General features: G+C 54.2%; 6 protein-coding genes across 6 annotated transcripts; 4 read left to right on the top strand and 2 right to left on the bottom strand.

Annotated features, from left to right (window-relative positions):
- Positions 1-3523: 3523 nt before the first annotated feature.
- On the top strand, positions 3524-5476 carry LRP88_00994 (serine C-palmitoyltransferase LCB2; the record flags this gene model as incomplete). Its single annotated transcript, XM_083237695.1, has 1 exon — positions 3524-5476. The coding sequence occupies one exon, from the start codon at positions 3524-3526 to the stop codon at positions 5474-5476; it is 1953 nt and encodes a 650-aa protein (XP_083106200.1).
- A 2395-nt stretch (positions 5477-7871) lies between these two features.
- On the top strand, positions 7872-9512 carry LRP88_00995 (uncharacterized protein; the record flags this gene model as incomplete). Its single annotated transcript, XM_083237696.1, has 3 exons — positions 7872-8145; positions 8243-8404; positions 8467-9512. 3 exons carry the CDS (start codon positions 7872-7874, stop codon positions 9510-9512), a joined length of 1482 nt encoding a protein of 493 aa, XP_083106201.1.
- A 1336-nt stretch (positions 9513-10848) lies between these two features.
- LRP88_00996 (trypsin-like cysteine/serine peptidase domain-containing protein) lies at positions 10849-11769 on the bottom strand (the record flags this gene model as incomplete). The annotated part of the gene is made up of 1 exon (XM_083237697.1): positions 10849-11769. The coding sequence occupies one exon, from the start codon at positions 11767-11769 to the stop codon at positions 10849-10851; it is 921 nt and encodes a 306-aa protein (XP_083106202.1).
- Positions 11770-12281: 512 nt separating this feature from the next.
- On the bottom strand, positions 12282-14174 carry LRP88_00997 (uncharacterized protein; the record flags this gene model as incomplete). Its single annotated transcript, XM_083237698.1, has 3 exons — positions 12282-13417; positions 13470-14075; positions 14141-14174. 3 exons carry the CDS (start codon positions 14172-14174, stop codon positions 12282-12284), a joined length of 1776 nt encoding a protein of 591 aa, XP_083106203.1.
- A 2508-nt stretch (positions 14175-16682) lies between these two features.
- On the top strand, positions 16683-18076 carry LRP88_00998 (uncharacterized protein; the record flags this gene model as incomplete). The annotated part of the gene is made up of 4 exons (XM_083237699.1): positions 16683-16820; positions 16882-17248; positions 17298-17506; positions 17561-18076. 4 exons carry the CDS (start codon positions 16683-16685, stop codon positions 18074-18076), a joined length of 1230 nt encoding a protein of 409 aa, XP_083106204.1.
- Positions 18077-22260: 4184 nt separating this feature from the next.
- Positions 22261-23703, top strand: LRP88_00999 (uncharacterized protein; the record flags this gene model as incomplete). Its single annotated transcript, XM_083237700.1, has 1 exon — positions 22261-23703. One exon carries the CDS (start codon positions 22261-22263, stop codon positions 23701-23703), a length of 1443 nt encoding a protein of 480 aa, XP_083106205.1.
- Positions 23704-24154: the final 451 nt, after the last annotated feature.

Raw genomic sequence — 24154 nt, forward strand, 5'->3', positions numbered from 1 at the left:
TGGCTGTGGTGGGGGAGGCTGAACTGAGTGGTGAGCCACATATGGCTGGAGTGTTGTCTGTGGCTTGAGTCAAGGCTTGAGGCTTGACGCCAAACCCCACATGAGAGAGACGGTGGTGGCCTTGCAACTTGGATGATATGATGGTGCACACGACCCTTTTAAACCAGATGGAGGAGTCCCTAGCCAAGAGCGGGCAATGGCCTGTCTTGCTTCTGCTTTCTTTTGATCAAAGCTTCCATACCATGGAATAGACACCCAGAATATTGGAAGCTCTAAAGAAAAGAAAAGAAATCAGTCGCAAAAAAGCAACCCTGAAGCAGTATATCATGATCATGGAGATTCAAACGTTAGCTGAAGTAAAGTCACGTTGTCTTAGGGAGATGGCAATTTCGCCAAATTGGACCCTGTAAAGGAGTCTTGATGTGGTTGCCACGGGAGAGAGCTCGCTGAGGCTCGGGATGCTGATCTTCCCGAGTCACCGGGGGCGCACCCTGGACCTGGGACTGGGAGGCACTTCACGATGGGATGCGCCATGTTGATTCAGCAAGACCCCTTGCCTGGTGTTTTGCGCCCTGACTCGGTGCTGGGTTTCTGACTCTCCCCAGCGCGATTTGATCCGGCTGTGTCGTTGACGAGTCCTCGCTTGGGATTTGGCCCCGAGGTGAGCTGAGACGAAACGAGACAACTCAGACCCGAGAGGAGAGAACCATAGTCACGATATCAATCCGGGAGCAATGGCACGATATATTCGGAATAGAGACGCAGGCTGATGCAAACCGAGGCTGAAGGCGCACCTTTGACACTGGGGAATAGAGGTGGTCGAGAGGTCGGTCCGGGATGTCACGGGGCAAGATCCTCGCGGTCCGCCTGCATTAGTTGGGCCTCTGGCTAGAAGAAGCTGGCGGTGAGGGACGAGTTGCAGCATGTCGTGCGTGCGTCTGATGGGGTTGAGGATCTACTGCTGCGTGTAGTTCCTGCTGGCTGTTGTGTTGTGCAAGGCGCCGCCGCGCCGGGCGGATTGTCCAACCGCTGTGTGGCATCTAATCGCGCCGCGTGTCGGTGTGTAAGCGCCCGCCCATGCAGTTATGTCGAGACCTCGTGCCATTTATACAGCATCTAAAATGCAAGTGTATCTGGTGCAGTAGCTTGTTCCGCGTAGACGGAGGCGAGGGAGGGACCATGGCCATGGATCATGATGTGAGACCAGGCGGAGAGCGAATACACGGAACAGAGAGGCAGCCCAGACAAGACACGCCGAGGCATGGCCAAGGGACGGGAGAGGAAAAAAAAAGAACAAGGGCTCCAGGCTAATGAAACTCTGCTAGGCGAGATCCCGCGTAATGCCATCATCGATGCCGGCCCCGACGGAGTTTTCTGGTGGCTTGAGAAGAAGCTTTGGAGAAGCTTGGGCAGGGCAACGGCAAGCCCCCTTGATGATGACATCTCACTTCTCTCAAGTTTCATCATCACAGCTCAGTATCCGTACCAGCTGGGCACTCCAGAAATCTCATGCTGGTGAACCACGGGGCCCTTGCAAGGCGGACGGTTGCACGCAGTAAGCAATCAAGCCAAGCGAGTTGGAAAAGATGCCTGGGATGCGAAAATCGTGGCGTCCTCGAGCCATCCGAGAGTTCCCATTCGCAGACTTGACCACCAGCCGGAGAGCTCGGGGCCAGGGGTTGGTAGCGCAAGCCAGCTTTTTTTTTCTTCGCACAAGGGACCTCGACAGGGGGTTGTCAATGGAATCAGTGGGGATCCGCGAGGTGTCAATGGGAGGCGAGAGGAAACGGCCGGCATGCAGCAGAGAGCAATTGGGGTAGCAGTGGTTGTCCTCATGATGACTGTAAGCCCAAAAATGTGAGCAGTCGGCAAACGAAGAGGGCATGATCTTCCCATCACTGCACTGTATCCCAGGCCAGAAGCGCTCATCGTGATGCGTCAGCTCTTGGATGCACTGCCGAGTCCTTCAGTCCCTTGTCGATGGTCTGGGCAGACGGGTGAACCTGGAAGAGGCCAAAAGGCGAGGAAGGAAGCGAGACGAGACGAGATGCGAGTCCCCGCCTGTTGGCCCCTTGAAATCACTGTCTGCCCGGTGATGGGCGCCCGGCCCTGTCCGGCACCGCGCGCGCGTCGGGTCGGGTGTGTGTGCCTTGTGTCCGCCGACAACTCACACCCAGCAGCAGCCGCCTTGAACTGGCAGCTCGTTTCTCGTACATCGCCCTCAGACGTTCTTGGTTTTTATCCTCCGTAGCTTGTACTGTATCCGGTGATCTCGGTGTTCTCAGACGTTGTCTCCATTGAATGTCCCCGCTGTTTCCCGCCGAGGCCCAAACCTGGACTTGTTTTTAATTCAACGGATCCCACTTCGCAGTGCGCCGCCTCGTGGTATCTTTCTTTCATACCTTTTTCTTGTCGTTCCTTCTTCCTTCGTCCATCACTCTGCTGCTGCTCGTTGGGCCGTCGTCGGTTTCTTGCTGTCGTCGTCCACTCGCAGACACAGGCTTCGGCCGAGTGATAGTGATAGAGAGAGGTCCATCAGACCTAATCGCCGTGTCCTCGAGTCTCAACCACAGGCATCTTTGTTCCTTCGGCACTTTTTGCAGTGTTGGTGGTTAGACTGCTTGGCCTAAGCAGATTACCGACCAGTCGACTAGAACGCCCTTGCGTTGCGGCCCGATCAATTGGAGATCAACTCGAAGACGCTTGTTTCGGTGGTTGGAATCTGGAGCCAGTAGAGCACATTCGCGAACTGCTCCTTGCCGGTGTCTACCAGGTGGTGACGAAGTAAGTTGCTATTCCCTGTTCTTTGTGTGATTTCGTCCTTGGTTTCAAATTCATTCTTCAATCCCAATTCCTGGCATCAACTGGCTTCGATTGGATCGTTTGTTGCCGTCGCTTCCTTGGTGTTTATGGGTGGCTCCGCTTAAATTGGCGACGGTGCCCACAGCCAATTTGCAGCGGGCGGATCAGCACTTTCCCAGTTTGATTCGACGCCACCTCCTGCGCCCCTGGGACGACGTACCTCTCTCTGTACTCGTTGGCCGCACCGCCTGAGCAACTCACACTCGAGTTTAAACTTGTCGTTGCTCAAGCTTCCTTCTTCAGCATCACCATCTTCTTCCCGCACACACACATACAGACGCCTCTGCCTCGATTGCTTGCTTACTGCACGGCTTTATCGCGCTCTGCATTGCATAGCTCTCAGCATCCTCAATCATCGCTTCTTTCCCACTTCCTCAGCCCCTTTCCAAGCAACTGGCCTGTCGAAGCTCCTATCGAAGCATGCGTCACAGACAATCACCGTGTCGACTCGATTTTTAACATTCACACGTGTGCTGACACTCTCCTCCGCGGCAGACTCTCAATCATTTGCCCTAACTAAGTTTGGGTGTCGCTTCTCGGTCTGCGTTTTCGCAATCTAATCACGTCTCTTCACCGATACGATACGACCAGCCCGCACCCAACGCGACTTTTGCTAGGAGAGATGCCCCGTCGGCTGAACATCTTCTCATCTTCATCCTCCATGTCTCAACCCGTCAAGCCGGGCGAGAGGCGCCCTTCCACCTCCAAGGGCAACCGCATCACCAACTTCTTTTCTTCCAGCCCCAAGTCGACTGCTGCCCAGCAGGCGTTGGCCGCTGCTCAGCAGCAGCAAGCCAATGCCACTGGCATCTCGTCTTCTCCCGGTCTGCCCACCATTTCTCTCTCTACCGCCAGCCCCGGTGACCCCAACAGCATCGATGCCTCAACCACGACTCTCTTTCAGCCCCAAACGGCCGAGGAGATCGAGCGCCAGAAGCGTGCCGACGCTCAGTTCGGTCCTCTCCTTCACCCCAACCATCGATACACGAGCATGTCCCATGGAGAGCCTCTCGAAGCCCCTGTTGAGGATGAGCCTCCCTACTACTTCATTCTCACCACCTACATCAGCTATCTCATCCTGATTCTCCTTGGTCACATCCGTGATTTCTTCGGCAAGCGTTTTGGCAACCCCAAGCACTACCGTGCCCTCAAGGCCTCCAATGGCTATGCCGCGCTCAACGACGACTTTGATAACTTTTACGTCCGACGTCTGAAGATGCGTCTGGATGATTGCTTTGCTCGCCCCACCACTGGTGTTCCCGGACGCTTCATCACCCTTATGGACCGCAAGTCTGACGACTTCAACCGCACATACCAGTACACTGGCACTTACACTGAGACTCTCAACATGAGCTCCTACAACTACCTTGGTTTCGCTCAATCCGAGGGTCCCTGCGCCGACGCCGTTGAAGAGTGTGTCAAGCGATACGGTATCAGCTTCTGCAGCCCCCGTGGCGCTGCTGGTACATCTGATCTTGCTCTCGAGGTCGAGCGTGAAGTCGCCGAGTTCGTTGGCAAGCCTGCTGCTATGGTCTTCTCGATGGGTTACGTCACAAACGCCAGCTCTTTCCCCGCCCTCGTCTCCAAGGGTTCCCTGATCATCTCGGACGAACTTAATCACGCCTCTATCCGCATCGGTGCCCGTCTCTCTGGTGCCATGATCCAGTCTTTCAAGCACAATGACATGGCAGACCTTGAGCGTGTTGTCCGTGAGGCTATTTCTCAGGGCCAGCCCCGTACTCACCGCCCCTGGAAGAAGATCCTGGTCGTTGTCGAGGGTCTCTACTCTATGGAGGGTACCATGTGCGATCTTCCCGGCATTCTTGCTCTCAAGAACAAGTACAAGTTCTATCTGTTCGTCGACGAGGCCCACTCGGTTGGCGCTCTTGGACCCCGTGGACGCGGTGTGTGTGACTACTTTGGCATTGACCCCTCTGAAGTGGATATTCTCATGGGAACCCTGACCAAGTCCTTTGGCGCCAACGGCGGTTATGTGGCAGCTGATAAGCACATCATTGACAAGCTCAAGAGCACCAACGCGGCTACTCAATTCGGCGAGACCCCCGCTCCTTGTGTCCTCATGCAGATTCTGGCTTCGCTCAAGCTCATCACTGGTGAGCTCTGCCCTGGTCAAGGTGAGGAGCGCCTTCAGCGTATCGCTTTCAACTCCCGGTACCTGCGCCTCGGACTCAAGCGTCTTGGTCTCATCGTCTATGGCCACGATGACTCTCCCATTATTCCTGTCATGCTCTACCACCCTGCCAAGCTTCCCGCCTTTAGCCACGAGATGCTTCGACGCAAGATCTCGGTCGTCGTTGTCGGATATCCTGCGACTCCACTCATCAGCTCTCGCGCTCGATTCTGTGTTTCTGCCGCCCACAACAAGGAGGATCTGGACCGTCTCCTGGCGGCTTGCGACGAGGTTGGCGACATCCTGCAGATCAAGTTCTCGACCGGTGTTGCTGGTGGACTGGAGCCTCTCCCCGAAGGCGTCTCTCCCGAGGACGAGCGGGAATGGAGGAGGGAGAACCGAATCCCCCTCAACGCCCCTCGCTGGAAGCTTGACGACGTCATTCAGCAAGGTGTGGAGGATACCAAGGTTGCTCTGCGCTAAGCATGCCCGCCCTTTAATCAAATTTGTTTCTGGCGTTTGATACCTTCGTTTTATAATCACCCATGTACTCGGAAATCCGTGTGGGTAGTGTTTGGCGCAACCACATAGAAGAACCCCTTCCTGTAAAGGAATGCGATGTTGCACGATGTCTAATGGCCTTTTACTTCTTCTCTCTGCGATCAGTCCTATGGCTGTCGCACTTTTTACAACCAGCCTCTCATGAGGAAGCACGTTTGTTTGGAACGAGGCTGGCGGAGTTGACGGCGAGCAAGGGAAGGCGGAAGGATGGAATTTTGGGAATAGGAAACCATGAGCAGTGCTCCATTAACGACCGTTGGAGGAGTTGGAAGCCACCGTGTCTGGCATATAGAATAATTGTTGGGTCGACGAAGTATATAGTGCTGGACCAACATAACCTTGGCTCTAGTAATTGAATAAACAGAACTATGAAAGAACATTAGGCCTTCGGTGAGGTAATGATTTCGAATATGTGTCACGTTGTCAACACCAGCCGAGTATCCGGGGACGTCTGGCTGTGAGTGAACGGGCAGTCCGGCTTCTTGTGCTCCACAGATTAGTCCACAGAACATGGTACTTGGGGCTCATGGATGCTGGCAGCTGGAATACCGGCTGGCCATGTTGAACGTGCTCCGAATTTGAGTTCTTTTGGGTAATCCGAGCGTGCCATGACCGAAATCCATGTCGACAAGGCATACCGAGCTCTCCCCCCCGCTGCAGACCCATATCTACTAACAAGAATGTTGGCCTAGCAACCTCTACTCTTACTTCACAATTCTTCCATCTGGGTTTATGTGTTTTGCCCCCTTTCTGGAGAGAAGAGAGAGTATGCGGAGGATGTCGGCGGCGATTCCGTAAGTGGTGGCAGGATCTTAATCTCGTCTATCAAGTCTCCAATTCGCGATATGGACGTGTTTAAAATTAAGATTCTCTTTTCACATGTTTGCTATTAATTAACGCCGAAGAGATATATAGTTTGCATGGACCGGATGAGGAAGGACTCTTTGATACACTAAGCTATATCTTTCTTGTTAATATGTAGGCTTGAGATGAGTTGATATTTCGGTTCATCCACTGGATGGCACTCTCTTCTCGTGTAGTAAGATTCGGCTTACTCAGGCAGATAAGGCCATGGCTCTCGGTGAAGAGATTGCTCTCATATGAGGCCTCGACATATAGAGTGTGCCCCTGGTATGTAGATCTCGGTGAACAAGATCATGTCATTGATGCTGTCAACTTTTGTGTGATGGAGGTGGATGGTTGGTAACCGCGGAGTCTTGAGCGACGTGCAGTCGAACTAGAGCCGCAGCTCGCCAAAAATACATACTCTTTGACAACACCAGGCCCATTACCATGCTCTGGCATCCCGTCCAAGGGTCCAAGTCAACTGGTTGGGCTGGTAATGGATGGTGAGATGTCGTATTATCCACAGCTGCCCGGGCAGCTATAGGTACAGCAGGTGCAGCAGACGGGCTGCAGCGCGGCGGCCGGGGGCCCATATCCAGCGGATGGCGGCGCAGGGGGGTTGCTGTCAGTGGAGTCGACGCGGGCTCTCAGTGGAGGATCAGTCGCCCTCAGTCCCCGCTGGGTCCCCCCCAAGGCCGGCCGCCATCTCCACCGGGCGACAGCTAAGCCACGACTCAGGTAACGGTGTACTTGGACAGACAGCGGGGATGGCCCTCCGGAGTGCCTTGTCCACATGTACAGTGTACCTGCCAGAGGTGCCTCTCCCTCATTGGCCAGCCATCGAGGCTTTCCCAACTTGGGTAGGACCTCCTCTTCTCTCCCACCCCAAGCGCTTCCTGACGACCAAGACCAAGACCAAGACCACGACCTTGGACAACACCCGCATCATCACCAGCGGTTGCACTGCACTCTTCTCCTCCTTGTCCTTCTCCTTACCGGGTGTCGTCTTCTTTTTATTTTCTCTTGCTGGCCTGGGTCCGTTTCCTTCTGTTGGGGCTGGCTCGACTCGACTCGACTTTACCGCCTTGACGCCTTTTTTAGTCGCCGGCGTCCCTAGGTTTCCTCAGCCCATTCGCCGTTGTCGCCGTTCGATTTGCTTCTCTCACGTCCAATCGTCCTCGAGCCGCGCCCGCTGCCCACGACCGACATCTTCCCCTCCATCTGGTCCTGCCCCGGATTTTCTCTCCTCTGTTCTGTCCTGCCCTCGGTCACGGTCACGGCCTGGATGAGAGGCTCGCGAGATTACAGACAACCCGCCGGCCGACGCTCACCAGCCTCCCCTACTGCCTATCGATCCGACGGTGCCCGACCCAGCGGTCCTGTCTGCCGTTTGCGGCATCACCACCACCATCGTCGCCCGACCTAAGCCTCCACCTCTGATACTGCCGCCTGCTCCCCCTTGGTCGTCAAGATGATGAGCTTCGACGGTGGCACAGCTTACGCCGAGTCCGACGCCGACGACGAGTACGAGCGAAGCATGGGCGACCACTCCCCCATCACCAACTCCGAGGCCTCGCCCATAGATTCGGAGCTCTCTACGTCGGCTGAGCACACTCCCACCACCTACGGCCACCGCAGCAGTGCCGACCGCCTCCCAGAGACCATCATCACCGAGTGGACCGTGGATGAGTGTGCTGATTTCATCGGCACAATTGGCCTCCAGCAGTATGCCGATCGCTTTATAGGTGCGTTCCCCACGAAGCATGGTCTATGCCACTTACTCGGCTCGAGGCCCTGCGGACATTGAAAAGGACACAACAGCAGCTGACACTTTGTGTGTAGAAAACGAGATTGTCGGCGAGGCCCTTGTTGCGCTACAGCATGACGACCTCAAGAGCATGGGCATTGCCAGTGTAGGTCATCGCCTGACCATCCTCAAGAGCGTCTACGACGTGAAAAAGGCTCAAGACGTGCCCATTGAGAGCGACCACTACCTACCCCTGTGTACGTTACCTCCTCCCCCCTCTCGAGTGGACTGACGTGATCCTGACCGGGAATCCCTGTAGCTGCCGACGCCGAAGCGCAATATGCAACTGCGACGCTCAAGGACATCAAACACCTAGTCGAACAGTTCCGGCTGCGCGATGAACGCATGATCCTCCTCGAGCAGGACCTGCGACGAATCACCGAGGACTTTAGGCGGCTGCGGGAGGACATGCTCCCCGCCTTGCGCCTAGTCAAGGATGCCCAGCAACCACTTCCCAACCTGAGCGGCAACAACCAGGCGGCCTACGGCTATGAGGCGACCCTCTCACCCCCGGCGCCGACACCACCCCCAGGCCCGAGTCAACCGGGAAGTGCCGTCAAGCGACAATACTCAACCCGCAAGATCATGATCGGGGCAACGCCCAAGAACTCGTCGCCCACCCAGCCCACGCACGAGAGGTCAATAGCCGAGACGACATTGGATCCTGCAAACGCTGCGGAGCGGGCCGTCCTATCGTCTTCACACCTTGCAGCTATGAATGGAGGAGGCCAGAGCGCATCGTCCCCTTCGTATCCCTCACCCAACATGCCATCTCCGACGTCTCCCCAGAACCACATGTCCGGCACAACTCTTGGGTCTCGATCCTATCGAGGAGACGCCCCGACACCCTCGACACGAACCACCTTTAACGATGACGGTCACGCCAATGCTGTGTATACTTCCCGCGATAAGGCTCCTCAAGGAGCTCCCCGACGACGAGAAACCCCGGTACCCGACACGCCTAGCCAAAGCAACGCCTCGGTCGAGATATTCAAGTCGTTCCGCGTTAGCATGGAAGATCCGTGCTACAAAGTTCTTCCGGCAGCGCTCAAGAAATATCAGATCAATGCTCCTTGGGACCAGTATGCTCTATACATTGTCTATGGAGATCAGGAACGCTGCCTTGGGCTGGAGGAGAAACCCTTGATCCTATTCAAACAGCTGGACAAAGAAGGCAAGAAACCCATGTTTATGCTACGGAAGACGACAACGGCGCCGGTGGACGGAGAACCAGGAAGTGCAGGCTTGGGCAACGCTTCAAGAGGGGCAGCAACAGGGTACGACCCCCCAGGGGGCATTATCTAAACTGTCGACCTGCGAACTGTTGGGTCATGCTCTGAGGACTTCTGCGACGTCGAGGATGGTGGTGTCAGGCGGGGCAGGCGGCTACCGAAACCAAGTCTCTCTGAGGTCCGTTGCAGACAGGCACGCTGCACGTCAGGGCTGCAGGGGCGACACGAGCCAAGCTACAACGACAAGGCTGTCTGCGCCTGGCCTGGTGCTGGGGTATGCGTCTATGTTTGGCTGGGCTTGGAGTGGGACAGGCCGGCCAAGCAAGACTCGGCGGACTGGCCCAGCTGGAGCCGTCGTTGTGCATGACGTCGGGTTTGACGATGTTTGTTTCAGTGGGGTCGGCATCCATCTGGGCTGGGCTGGGCTGAGCTGAGTTGCCGAACCTGAAACACAAACGACAGACTATTTATGGGGCAGGGCGGTAGAAGCCGTTTTGGCCAACCTGATTTGGCATGAGCTGAAGTGCATCTTGGACATGGTTCGGCGATTAAAAGAGGAGGTTTTGTTTGAAGAGCAGGGTTGACATGGAAGAAGTTGGCGAGAGAGGTTGAGGTTCAGGTCCCAACAGGACTGAGTCTCTGGCGGGACTCGACGACAGGGGTAGAAGGTCGTATACGAGCACCGGGGCTTGATGGCTTCCCCACAAGGTCTCTCTACTATGTACCTCCATGGTTCAAGGGATCTCGAGGGGTTTCTCAGAGAGCATGTCCCCGTTGCTCAGTGGAGAAGGACGGGGAGACGGGGTGAGGGAAGCACCAAAACAAGTCCCGTCCCGTCCATCCACCTACAGCATGTACTGTATTCACCAGCTCATCATCGGGACATTGCGGGTTACGGCGTTTGAAAAGTCGGCAGGGGTTTTTTGAGGGTCGTTCTGCAGCAACAACAAATGGCGGCCAACGCACGTCGGCGCCTCTTTTATCATGGGGGGATATGTAACTTAATTCATCACTAACAGGGAGGAAGGAGCTGTTAATCGAGAGAGGAGAAGGGGGAGAAAAGTGTTGGAATCTTTTTGAGGGAATTGTATGTTTGGACGAGCATTGCAGAAGCAGATATGGGAGAGCCCTGGCATTTGATGGCATGGATTGTGGATGGAAAGGGTGCATGGAGGAAGGCATAGGCAGGCATGTTGACTATTTTGGAGTTGGCGGTTCACAAGTTGGATGCTGCTGTTGTTGCTGTTAGTGTTGTTGAACTGGAGGCAGACAGACTCATGTCTACGTAGATACAGAGCTCTTATCTGATGACGAGGTTGATACAGGTGTTCATGTCCTTCATTGTCTATTCGTTCATGTCTGTCTAATCGTGCATACTCTCTGCAGCACATTATTGTACACCTGTTCTCTCAACTCTCCTCCCTCACAAACCACTTCCATCCTTCACCCATGCCTTGACCCCCCCTCCCATCAAACTCCTCCAGAAAGGCCGAGACAGCTTCAAATGGAACCCCCCTCCTCATGCCAGTGTCTTCATCCCAACTCGAGTGAAGTCCTACCAACGCCCCCGTCCTCCGGTCAAACAGTCCCGCGCCGCTGTGACCCCAGTATGTCCAGCACGAGTGCTTCAGAGCGCCCATATCACTATTATTCTGCGGATCCTGGCCTGCGGCTAGACCGTGGAACTTGCCCTCGCTGAGGACCAGTGTGTCGTACTCTGTCGGCACGCCACGACGCTCCGCCTCGAGATCCTCGGAGCCTGGGTGGCCCACGCATATGAGCCGGGTGTGTGCCTTTGGAGAGGCCGCGGCGAGATGCACGTAGGGGAAGGGTCTGTGGGGGAGTTCGGCTTCTGTGATCATGAGGAGGGCGAGGTCCCGTGTTGGATCCCAGGCCATTACTCGAGCTGATACTATAGCGCCTTTGGAGGAGAGAAGCATGTGGTTGGGGTTTTGGGTGAGTTCTGAGGCGGACTCGGCAACGCAGTGTGAACATGTCAGGAGAACACCATCTGGTGATACACAAACGGCGGTTCCGGCTTGTTCTTGGGCAAAGATAAAGGTTGCGTCCACGGGGTTGAGGGAGTAAGTCGCTGTCCCCTGAGGGAGAGGCACGGTGTGTGATGAGAGCCAGGTGCGCTTGACCATGACAGGATCACGCTGGTTGCGTAGAACACGCGTAGAGTGTGTAAGAACTGAAGATAGCCACTCAATGGGCGGCTTGTCAGAGGAAGTATCTGGTGCATGTTCTGAGCTTGCAGTGGTGGTTGGTGGTGTGAGTTGCTGACGACGGGTCGAGCTCCGCGTCTGGCAAGTAGAACCCGTTGTCATTTCAACTTCTTGCGTCATGGCGAAGAGTAAAGAGTTTAGATGGTGAATGAGGTTGTGATTTGAGGTGAGAAAGGATATTGGCGTTGAGAGTAAGACGACTTATATGAGTCTAGCTAACCCTGCAAGTTGGAGCGCTAAGGGTCCACCCTGGAGTTCAAGGCCTGGCGGCTGCCTAAAAGGTGTCAGGCAGAAGATGGGATTTGCAGAGGACATGGCAATATGAACATGCTAGATTATATTTTGCGCTAAGATTTAAATATCTGTTATATTATACATGAGTTGGCAGGTATCATGGCGTCTGGTGTTCCTACACTGTACAAGAACCATGCATCCCAATATGTTGATAGGCCACTGTAGAGATCATCACGAGTAATGGCTAGATATTCGAAACACCGTTAATGGTTGCAGTAAATGCATTGGAATAATAGAAAAGGGTTAGGTATATTCATCAGTCCCTAGGTATCTCGTACAACATTCCGATAGCTACTCGGATATTACATCTTCACCTCAGCTCAAGCCTCTGTCTTAGCCTGCTTCTCCTTCCACTCATCCACCAATGTCCGATAGTCCTCTGGGCCATATGGATCTGTTGCCTCTGCCGCCATGCCATTCTTGCGGTAGATGGGGAGTTCCATATCACCCAGCAACAGGTCCAGGTACGGCACTACGTCAAACACAAAGTCTGGGAACTTGTGTCCGTAACCAGCCGGATATCGCCACTTGCAGAACCGGCTGTGTAGCACTGCCTCGTGCTGGAACTTGGTGAGAGCGTCAGGTGTCGGCTCACGAGGCAGGGATGGGATCTTGTCATCAAAGTAGGCGTTGATCCAGAGGGACTGCGCGTGCGCAATCATGGACACAGTAAAGTTCATCAATATACCGGTAAAGGCGACATCTCGTGTGGCGAGGAAGCGGGATGACGGAGGCGCAATGAAGTGGTATAGCGTGTATGGTGTCAGAGACGTCTCAGGGGTAATAGCATCGTTGCTAGAGACGCCCTTGTTCTTTAGTAGCGGTTCGTACTTGGCGTTTTGCACAGGCTGGTCCTTGAGACGGGGGAACTGCTCCATAATCTCCTCGTCAATCTGGTCCACGAGCGACTTGGGAGGGAATGACTCGGGAGAAGGAGTGTGAGGGATGCCAAGCTCCTCTGATATGCCCTCAGGGAGGAACTTGATAGGCGGAACGTGCTTCCAACCTGTCGAACAGCACAGGACATCTGACTGCAGTGCCGTACCGTCCGACAGATGCACTGTCCGCTCTGATAGGCTGGTGATGTCTGCAATGTGCACCTTGACCTTGCCGTCCTTGACCAGGTCGAAGAAGGGAGTTTCGTAGTTGAGGATGGACAAGCTCGACGCCACAAACATGGCCTGGCTCCAGGGCTTGAGCTTGGCCGTCTCCGGGTGTGCGTCGTACTGGTTCAGCGTCATGACATCGCCCGCCAGGATGTCCCAGAACTTGTTGACGATACCGCGTCCGACATAGCTGCCGTGGTAGAAGTTGCGAGTCTTGGTATAGCCGTCTGCGGCGCCCCAGCTACATGGGCTGAACCACGTCAGCATGCGAGTGTGAGCAAGCTTTTCGAGCCACTTCTTGAGAGGCGTCACATATGGAGGAGCCATCCAGACGGGGCCATGACCAGATTCTAAACCTGTTAGTTGTTGTACCGTGACCAACCTGGTGTTGCCAATACTTACCGCGGATGACCCAGTTCACCTCAACCCCCTTGGTGGCATACTGATACACGAGATCCCATGCCGTCTTTGTACCACCAAACACTGTCACCGACTTGGCAGTCTGAAGCGTATCCGCGTGATTAACAAAGTCCTTGCCGTGGAAGATGGGAGCGCCAAACTTCTCTTCACCCTCAAAATGTGGCAGAAAAGCCTGTGATGTGAGACCCGAGGCGACAACCAGCTTCTTGGCAAACAACTGAACGTCTCGACCAGCCTTGACATCCCGCACCGTCAAGATCCAGCCGCCATCCTCCTGATGCTCGGCTGACTCCACCTTGTGCTCGAACCGGATCTTGTCAAAGATGTCAAAGTTCTGGGCGTACTTGGTGAGATACTCATGGATCACGTTGCCAGGGATGTGCTGGCCTGGCAGAACCCCAAACGTTTCCGAGTCCATGGGAAAGTCAGGATACTCGTATGTTCCGAGCATGTTGTTGCTCTTGAGACCGGGATAGAGACGCTGCTTCGACCAAGTGCCACCAATCGTGGCATTTGAGTCGAGTACCGCAAGCGATTCCTCAGGATGCAGCTGATGGCGAGTCTTCGCCGAGGCCAAACCGGCCCAGCCTGGAGACGAATTAGCTGACGATTCTTGGACTGACTTGGAGTCGAGCAGTAGTTGTCGTGCTTACCGGCGCCTATCACAACAAAATCAAGAGTCTCCATTGCTGATCGCTCGGGTCAAGGCGAATTCCTTCGAAGAGGTAGGAAAAGAACTCAGGGTCACATCAGCCTCAGAGCAAGGACCAGATCAATCTTTAAAAAGAGAGGGGGAAAGAGAGACCCCCAATTGTTAGCTCCTCCCATAGCAGTGCTATGCATGCCCTGCCCTGAATGCGTGGGCTTCCAGCACCATGCATCCGTCCTCCGATACGACGACAGAGTGCGACACCCCAGAGTGCCAGCTCGATAGTGCCAAGTATGTTTCTCCAGCCAGGAACGATAGCCCGGATGAGACAGGGGTTCCAAACACTCCGGCGGACGGAACCCGAGCTACCGTCCCCGGTAGCGTCCCTTGAGACGGAGCCCTCGACTCGCCGTTGACACTACCGTTAGTGTGCCGGCCCCCTGGCTAACGCGCTGAGGCTGAACAAACTGGATTAAGCGAGGGATGATGCGATACCTATTTGAATGCCCGTCGCAATCAGCTGGGTTCTTATCAAACATCTAGATGTGGGACTGAACCCTCTTCAGTTTAGAATCCAGACGAGAGCCGCTTGGGACCTGGAAATGATGAGAACATCGCGACTCCACCCGCGGGTAGGAATCCCGCGACGGCACTGACGGGTCCTGCAAGGGTAGGATGGAGCAATATTGTCTGTGGTGTTTTGGCGAGGCCCCGCAGACGGCGTCGTTTGTGTTGCATTGAGTGACGATCCTGATGCTTGGTCTGTCGCCAATGGCAAGGAATCGCAGACATATAGGAGAGATCTTTGCAGGGCATGTCTCTAAAAAGGACGCAACTGACACAATCTCATCCTTGCAATGTATCAGTATATGCAGCGCCAAAGCTTGTTTGCTCTTGTTGACAAAAGCCACTCTCGCTTCTGGCAGCACCTTGATCCTGGACCCTGAGCCATGTCAAGTCTTGGACATGACGTGGACTCGAGCTCAACTCATCTCCAGCATCAACTGAAGTTGAACATGAGTAACGCGTCAGGACCACTTCTCGCGCTAGAAGCCATTGGTAAGGGCGTTGTCAGACGCCGTCTCTTCTTAGGCCATCCCTTGTTTTAGGCCTGGAAACGGTTCAACGTCGGCTGCGTAATCATCAGTCGTAAAAGGGGAGCCAGAAATGTGATAATGTCAAGGTCTAGCCACGGTCAGCCAGCATCTAACAGGTCAACTCCTCACACTCTCCTTTCTCCCGTGAGAGGAGGACCCAAAGGTGGGTTGGAATGCTTGCTTGGGCGGCGCTTCAGCCACTTCTAGACCTCGCTCACCTGCAGCTTGCAGTATGCAGCCACCTCCAGGCCAATGTGACGCTGGAACGGACGGCTATCAGGGCGGCCCTTCCATCCCCACATGAGACCAGCGCTTACCATGCTGAGGCCTGTGTTGTCGGTAGTCTTCGTAGGCTCCATGCCTCACCTGTCGAGGAAACGCCTAGCCAGGAACCGGTGACCCTGTCTCCAGCCTCGACAATCAAATGCGACCTCGAAGGGAGATAGCCGGGCCCTGATCCTGACAAATCGAGCACTAACGAGACGAATGAGGAATACCAAGAGGACTCGATGTCCCCGTTAGTGATGACAAGTCTTGAATCATCGCTACCATCCATGCTGGCTGAAGCCCCTCGGGTTTTCATCCAGTCGGGTTTTTGACTCCTGACGTTAGCCTTCTGCGAGAAGCAAGCCAGTGGTTGTTAGGCTGTTATCTAGAACCCTAGTCAGGCACATGCTCTGCATGAAAGAGTGCGCTCTGATTCCGCACCCTTCTCAGGAACCCCTGCCGTACTCCTGGATGGTGGTCACTGATCTTCATGTTGATCTGTGATCAGTCACTTGGTTCGCCAATGGTTATGAAAAACTTTGTTCAAAAAGGGGCGTAACGGCCCGGGGCATTAGCGGATCGGCAACATGGTGCGGCTCAGATCATGGAAAGAGAGTGAAAATTGAGGATAGGCTCCAGTGAGACACAAATGACCGAGGGCGGAGGATGTTTCCGCGTAAAAGTCAGTCATTCAACTGAGAGACCACTGGTGAGAGGTGAGAGCTAGTATCATTCCCCCAAACACATGGGGAAACGCTAGTCAGTCAGGGCTATCCTGGCCGGCCACGTCCTCCTCATAGCTCCAGGCCCTTGGTGACATCTCTGTGAAGGTTTCGCTTTCGCTCTAGATGGACTAGAAAAGGAGCTAGAATTAGGGATGAATTGATCAGCTCGCGGTCCTGAAACGGATGGCCGGCACACTCCACAACTCACTTATCTAAGAACAGGGACATCTACCGGAGTGTTTTGGCGTGAAATATCCAAGGATATGGCACCGACGCTAAGTTGAGTTCCTCTTACTTGTGGAGTTTCGGCTGGCAAACTTGCAGCAGTTTATCCATGAACCTGGATATTGCCAAGCATTTCTCTTCTTTAAGCACCCTCTTCCTTCCCCCATGTTGACAGGTTGCTCCGTTTCTCTCGTTCCGCTCTGGGTGTGACTCTGCCATCCGTTTCTCGAAGATGGATAGCTTCACGACTGAGGCGTTCACGCTGTTGGGTATTGGCCTGGGCTTCATCATCCTTCGGACGTATGCTCGGGTCTCTGCTGTGGGATTTCGGAGACTCGAGGCAGATGACTATCTCATGGTCGTAGCCGCGGTACGAGACCCCCGCCTTGCTTCCCAATGTCTCATTGTTGTCTAACATGGTCGGCATCTAGATCGCATATTCGATAGAAACGGCACTCGCATATTCCGTTGGGGCTTTCTGGCATGGGTTAGCCAACAATGGCATGACGGATGAACAAAGAAAAGCTCTTGATCCGGGTAGCGAAGAGTATAGGCTGCGAGTCAACGGGTCCAAGACACAGATTGCAGGATGGTCAACCTACACATTTCTGCTTTGGGTCCTCAAAGCGGCCATGTGCAGTTTCTATCTGCGACTCACCGAGGGTCTGGATAACTATCGCCCGAGGATCTTTATTGGCTTCGGGCTCATCTTTGTGACTTGGGTCACAGTCCTGTTGTCCATCCTGCTGGGATGTCAGCCGTTCCACAAGAACTGGCAGATTTACCCCGATCCTGGGAGTACGTGCCGTCTTTGCTCTAGAGAGTTCAGTTCACTGACCGTTATTAGATTACTGCCAGCCAGCGATTTCCAACATCGATATCTTCGTGACAGTTGTGCTCAATGCGGCGACCGACTTATACCTGCTGTCGATTCCAGTACCGATGCTCTGGTCAGCACGGCTTCCAATGCCTAAAAAGATTGGACTGATCACGCTCTTTTCTGGTGGCATCTTTGTTACTGCAGCTGGAATTCTGCGCTGTGTTTTGATCGTGACGGTATGACTTGCCTTGTCCCTCGAGCTTCTTGAATGCCGCTAACTGGCAACTCAGAACCCATTGACGGGCGCTCAGCAGGCTGGTTCCTGGGCTGTGCGAGAAACGTTTGTGGCAGTCGTGACAACGAACCTGCCCATGATTTTCCCATTTATTAGACGTCAGCTGTCGCCCATTCTTGGATCATACATGTCGCAAATATCCAAGGGTTTCTCCGGCAAGTATGGATCTTCGAAGCGGCCGACGAATCCTCTACCGGGCTCGATTCGATTGGACGATATAAATACCGATAATACGACAGGGACGGGCACGTTGCGGAAGAAGGGTGATGCATTCTCCCAGTATCCCATCATCACAGAGGGTGCCAGCAGCGACGAGTACCTTCCTGGTGATGGTATCCGAAAGGACACAGAAGTTCGAGTGATCGAAGAGGTGCGAGAAAACAGCCAAAGTAGACAAGGCGGAGAGACAGACCTGGCACGAGCACTGTACGGTCAACCTGGGGTAAAGGGCAAGACAGAGATAGAACACGGCAACAGCTGGAAAGGATCAACGTTTGACAGTCGGGTATAAATTAGATTTAGAAGCAAACAATGCAAAAGAAACGAGTTCATTTGTAAAAGAGGGAGTCAGTGTCACGTGTACATTCGCAAAGGGGATTACCAGATTCTCCCTAGATTGGAAAGCGTGATGGGAAGGCGCATCCTTCCGTTTGATCTAGAGCGGCTCTCCTGCACGTAGCCTTGTTACATATGTGATTCTAACCTGCCCATTGGACAGAGATAATCTCTATGCTTCAATGCTGGGCATTCGTGGATAATGAGCGTTGTAGCCCGAATAGATGAACATCAAGCCGTATGGTTAATCTAAACGCAACTTCGCATCCATTTGGCCGTGCTAAATTGCGCGGACCCGATGTCTTTTGATGCATTGTCCCGGTATTGGATCTTAAGATTTAACTTGCTTGTGGTGTAATGCTGCTCTGGAGTGAAATACGTCCTTTGTTGCTGCTTCGAGTTTTGAGGCACTCTTCAACGGCCTGTGTGATGCCTCAATGCCCATGAATGTCGGACAAATAAGCTTGCGAATCCGCTGGAAATAAAGCCTGGATGATACAAGCGCTCAATTAAGCTTATCATGTTGCTTCAAACTGCATTTAACCGGGGTCCGTGTCGTAGACAACCAAATGATGCGCGGAATGTATCTGGATTGGTTTCATGGGCACATCTGAGGTGAATACCCATTCCCAGTTCCGGGTTCCCATCACCAGTCAAAAACAATGTCTTCGTCAGACGACTCTGCTTGAATGGTTGAGGCCGAGTCATTTAGCCGACGGAGACTTGTCGCCCAGCCCACCCGCGCTTCTCCCCTGACGCCGTCGCAACTCTATCAGCCACCCCGCGGTCTCCGGCTGCGGGGGAGGCACCGCCACGACACTGACGACCAACCATCGACCCAAAAGCCCGCAATTTGCAGGCCACCCACTGTGACGTGGTAGAGGGTCGGAAGACCGGGGGCGGGGATTTAAGTTAGTAAAGGGAAAAATGAAGACGCCATTTTCGAATTCGAGCGTCTGGAGGTGAAGCGGTGATTCTGAATGGCAGCTTTAACGCCCTCGACAGCTGTTCATCTATAACTTAACCTCAGCCACAGGATTCCTTCCTTATTTGCAGCTCGTTCGCGCCAACGCATTTGCATCAACCCCCCGACGGTGACACGGCGAAGCGCATGTCGTGGCCTTGGCAACTTGGGGATTCGTCTTGGCACCCGCGCTGATCGGGCGGGCGTGGCGTGGAGCAAGAGAGGGGAGGGGGGCAAAACGAGTGAGCATAACGTGGAGGGAGAGAGAGTCAGGCTCAAGGGAGAGGGGGAACAGAGACAGAAGGAGAAGCAGAGTGGAAGAGACGAGACGGAACACAGGCCCCGGATGGCTGTTCCCTGCCCATGGTCAAGGATTCCCCTTCACTGGGTGGTTCTTTGGGGAAGGAGGATGGGAACAGTGAGGGGCCTCTCTGAATTCAATGCTTGCTTGCTTGGATTGCTTGAGCGTTTTAGCGGGAGGTTTGATCCTCCACCCATTTTCTTCCTCGCCAACAAAATCCCAACCCCCATTGTAGTCTGTCCACTTTTCAACCTCTCGGATTTTTCCTTTTTTCTCTTACAGCTTCCTTTATTGACAGATTAGGTGTCACTCTTCGTCTTGCATATTCTGTCTTGCGGGATGAGGTCGCCGCCAACGTCTACGTGTCGAGAAGTTTGTTGCCGCTGCCGCATCTGCGCTCGTCTTGTTCCTGTGCTGTGCTGACAGCCGTGTTGCGCCGGAGTGTCGGTGGTGTTTCGGTGTCGACATTGAGAGTGGCTGGTACTGCCTGAGACTGCTTCATCGTCGCATTTTCTGGTGTTGTTACCTTATTTTTCATTCCGCTATCTACCTTCCTCTCGAGCTTCCGAATAAGGCCAAACCCGAGTAAGGCGGACTCTCGTTTGCGCCTGTTGCCGATCCCCAGACCACCATCTCAAAGTCCGTCGCCGCTCCGGTCATCCTCGGATCGGCCGGACCATCCGAACGCCTCCCGCTCAATTGTTCCCCGCGATTCTCGCAACCTATCTTTCTTTGGGTTCTTACGATCAGTTAAGGAACAAAGAATTATTAACCTTACTCGCCAACTCGAGTCGTCTGCTCCCTTTTTGAGCTCGGTCGGTGGCTAGCATTGCTTGCCGCTCCACGTTATTAGGCGCCATGCCCGCTTCACCGATGTTACTGCTTCTTTCCCGAGGCGAGCACTCCTCATCACCTGAGGAGGACTCTTCCTCAACGGCGGGGACAACGGGCAGTCTCGTTCCTACGGATTCATTCGCAAACGACCTGTTCCGTGATAAGTTCATGGGCATCGCCAAAGGAGGATCAAATGGCGAGAAAATCATGCGCGGCTTTCTTATCGGCCTAGCTATCGGTCTCATTGTCGCTTGCTTCGTATGCTGCTGGTACCCATGCTGTAGGCCAAGGCCACAAGACCGACAACGAAGACGAAGACGACGTCAGGGCCCGCCCCCTTCTGACGAGGAAGAGAATGCGGCAAGTCGCGTGCCGCCTGCCTAGCATGCCGGCTTGCGATTACTTAGCCCACACGCTTATGCTCTTGGATGAAGAGACGTCTAGAAACGAAACATCCATTGTACATTGATACCCCAGATACGAAGACAACGACAAGGGACGAGATAGCGGTATGCCGCGATATGAGTTGATGAGGTGGACGGGAGGCTGAAGGTGCTCATGAACCCCCGCTTGACTGGCGCTCCGTGAACGGAGGACGATCTTCGAGTACGCACAAAACAACAATGACTCGGCGCAAGGCACAGGCAACAAGGGACCTGGCCTTCGAAACTTGGAGACGAAGGAATGAAGCTGCGCCAGACACGGAGGACTTGGCGACCGCCACGTTCTCTGCGGCCAAGTCAAGTGTCCATGGGGGAGTCGAGGAAATGGGTGAACCGACGCCAAGAGAGGGAATCAGTGTACGCCTCGGAACGTAGCGATGACGGGAAAAGATACATGAGGGGGTATTTCGAACAAGCTCTGTTAGAGATGGCATGAGAAGGCATGATACATGGGTTCGGGTTTTGCATTGGATAAATGGCGTTCTTGGGACGGGGCGGGTGTTTTTCTGGGTCGGCAAAGTCTCAGCACGTTCAGAGACGTGTTTCTTTCCAGCATTGGGGGTTCTGCATCATAAGACAGCATGGATAGAGTGCGAGCCTGATGTTGATTCTGCATGTTGATTTCTCTAGAAGGAAGACGAATAGAGAAAAGAAAGATGTTCTTCGCACAAGGGTCATGTACAAGCCATGGACGTTGCATTGAAATGCCTCAGCTACATGTAGCAGCTGAGCTCAGCTGGCTGACGCGGATAGTGAGGCTCACGATAATCTTGACGCGCGTTACTCGTTTGCCACGGACGGACTCGTTTCTCTTAACAGAGTCCGTCTGGAAGGTCCTCGTCAGTCTCTGGCTGGCTCGTCGCAAGAGCCGGACGATCACTTGGAGGCTTTCCCCTTCGGACAGTTCAAAGCCGACTTCGCATTTCTGAGGCGCGTCCTAGCCACAGCGAGCGACAGGGATCATGGACGGGAATAGCAACGAATGGCGAGCCGCCCAGGACAGGCACGATGCACAGCCCCATTTACGGGCCGAGTGTGGCGTAGCTTCACGCGCACGTTCATGACGTTGGCGGGACGGACGGGGCATCTCGCACCTGCGAACGGGCTATAACGGGGGAGTATATAGAGGAAGAGGATCTTGAAGAGTGATCTATAGATGAAGAGGAAGAGCTCTATAGATTTATTTGGTTTATTCCATTTCCAAGTTTGTTCGACAGCCCTCCTTTGTAAAGCCAGGTGACCTCAAAGCACCATCTGCTGCAGCCTGTGTCCTCGTGGTGTGCCAAGCCAAGCATTCATCAGCTTAGGACTTGGAGAACGCCTTGTCCTGTCCTGTTCTGCCCCGCCCTCCAGCCAGCCTGCTTCACTTTTTTAAATCTTCAAACATCCCATCAGCTGCGATTCTTTTTCGTTTCTATTTCTCTAAACATCCATCACTGAGACATCCACTCGCTCATTCTCATCTGTTCTGCGTATCCGTGTACCGCAGCATACGTCATCCTATACAGAGCTTTGTAACCGCCCAGAACCCTGCGCCCAACTCTAACCACACGAATCGATTTCAACCGAGTTCCTGATTACAGGACATAGTCGGCAACATGCTTGACGAAAACCTTCCGACATATCGATTCAAGCCCTCATCCGAGAACCCCCTCAACACCCTTCTCTACTTCACACAGAACGGATCCGACCCCGCGCCCGAGTATCTCCTCAAGCGGCCCTCGCCGAGCGATGCCTCCGGACAGTACGCCATCGGCCTGCTCGATTCCTTAAACTCGTCGGTGCTCTACGCCGAAGTCCTCCTCAAGCCTGACTGGGTCCAGCCCACGCTGTCAGCAGCCGAAGTCCGCGCCCAGAACGGGAACCCGCCGCCTCAGACCCCCGTCACCCCCGATAACTTTTCCATCTCGCTGTACAACCCCGACCAGGCTGTCCCAGTGAAACAGAACCAAGGGAGTTGGGGAAAATCAAACCAATGGGAGTTTGAGCTTCCAGAGAGGTCATTCAAGCTGCCCAGTGCCAGCCAGATTGACCAGGATGCAGACCGGACGGCCATTTCGGAGCTGGTCCCAAAGATTGTCTTTCGCTGGAAGCGCGATGGCCGCTTGAGCAAGGATATGACATGTTATATGACTGGAAAGAGCGTGGGTGGAAAGAAGAGCAAGGAACCTGATATCACTGTTGCTTTCTTCCGGGCGAAGCACGACTCGACCTTGACCCTCTACGAGCCTAACATGGCGCGTGTTGAGATTGAGGATCGTAGGGGCCTTGAGATTGCCCTCCTCATGAGCGCTGAGACTATTCGAGATCTCTACCTTAACCCGCGCCATGATCCATTCAACCTGTCTGCTTCCTCGGGCGGCCGACGGCGCCAGAATTCCCGACCTCCAGCTGGCCCATCCATGTCCGGTGCTATTGGCAACAACCGTCCGTCATCGCCGCCCAGAACACAGGCGCCCAACAACGACGCCCAACGTCAAGCCGAGATTGATGCTGAAACACAGAGACTGAAGGCCATGGTGGCCGAGGAAGAGCGACAGACTCGGGAACGTGAGCAGCAAGAAGAGAATGAACGCAAGAGGATTCAGAAGATGCTTGAGGATGAGGAAAAGGAACGGCGGAGGCGAGAGGCAGAAATCGACAAGGAAACTGAGCGCTTGCGTCGTGAGTACGGCATGGACGGTCAGGACTTTGGAAACCAGACGAGCCCGACCAACACGTCACCACGGTTGCCTCCACGACCTCAGTTTGCCTCCGGAGCCCTGAATGTTCCATCGGGATCACCTGGTCTGCCTCCGAGACCCAATAGCGTTGGACCTACTCCCAACAGCCCACCTCAGCCAAACTACTTTGCGCCGCCGCCGCAACACGCCCAGCCAGGCCCCAGCGGAGATGGCAGGAAGCGCCAGGGCCTTGGAGGTCTCTTGTCAGGAGCGCCCTACGCTGGCCCTGCGGCGGCGAGTGTGAGCGGCTTCTTTAGCGGCCGGAAGGAGGAGGACAAGAAGAAGAAGATCAAGAAGAAGCGAAGCGTGCATTTCTAAACGGTCTGGTAGCAAGGAGTAGATCTTGCGTGTACTTGTGCGCTGTTGGCGTTTCTGGATGGGTATTATATAGTATGTATATAGGCATTGGGAGGATATACCATATGGATAGGATAAGAGCATTGACTTGAATTAACGAGATATGACATGAACTGTTTGACATGTGCTTTCTAGAGTGACTTTTGGCGTGCTTTAGAAAGACTGGTCCTGTTGGTGTATCTAAGAGTTCCGGCTATCTACATGAGTTCCCACCACTTCCTTCAGTGTAACTTGAGCTTGATATTGTAGACAGCTTTCGTGTAGCCTATATGGTCTTTCCTTGGCCGTCCTGTCGCACCTAAGTACAGAATTTGCGACAGTATCCACAGACGGCCGCTCCAGTGACTGCAGTATCGCATCCGCACTCACACTGGCAGACGGTGTCGTTTGTGGTGAAGCCTTGTGGTTCTGC

Source organism: Fusarium phalaenopsidis (assembly GCF_050370095.1).
Source record: "Fusarium phalaenopsidis strain FUZ10S chromosome Unknown contig_32278, whole genome shotgun sequence".
Classification (NCBI taxonomy): Eukaryota; Fungi; Ascomycota; class Sordariomycetes; order Hypocreales; family Nectriaceae; genus Fusarium; species Fusarium phalaenopsidis.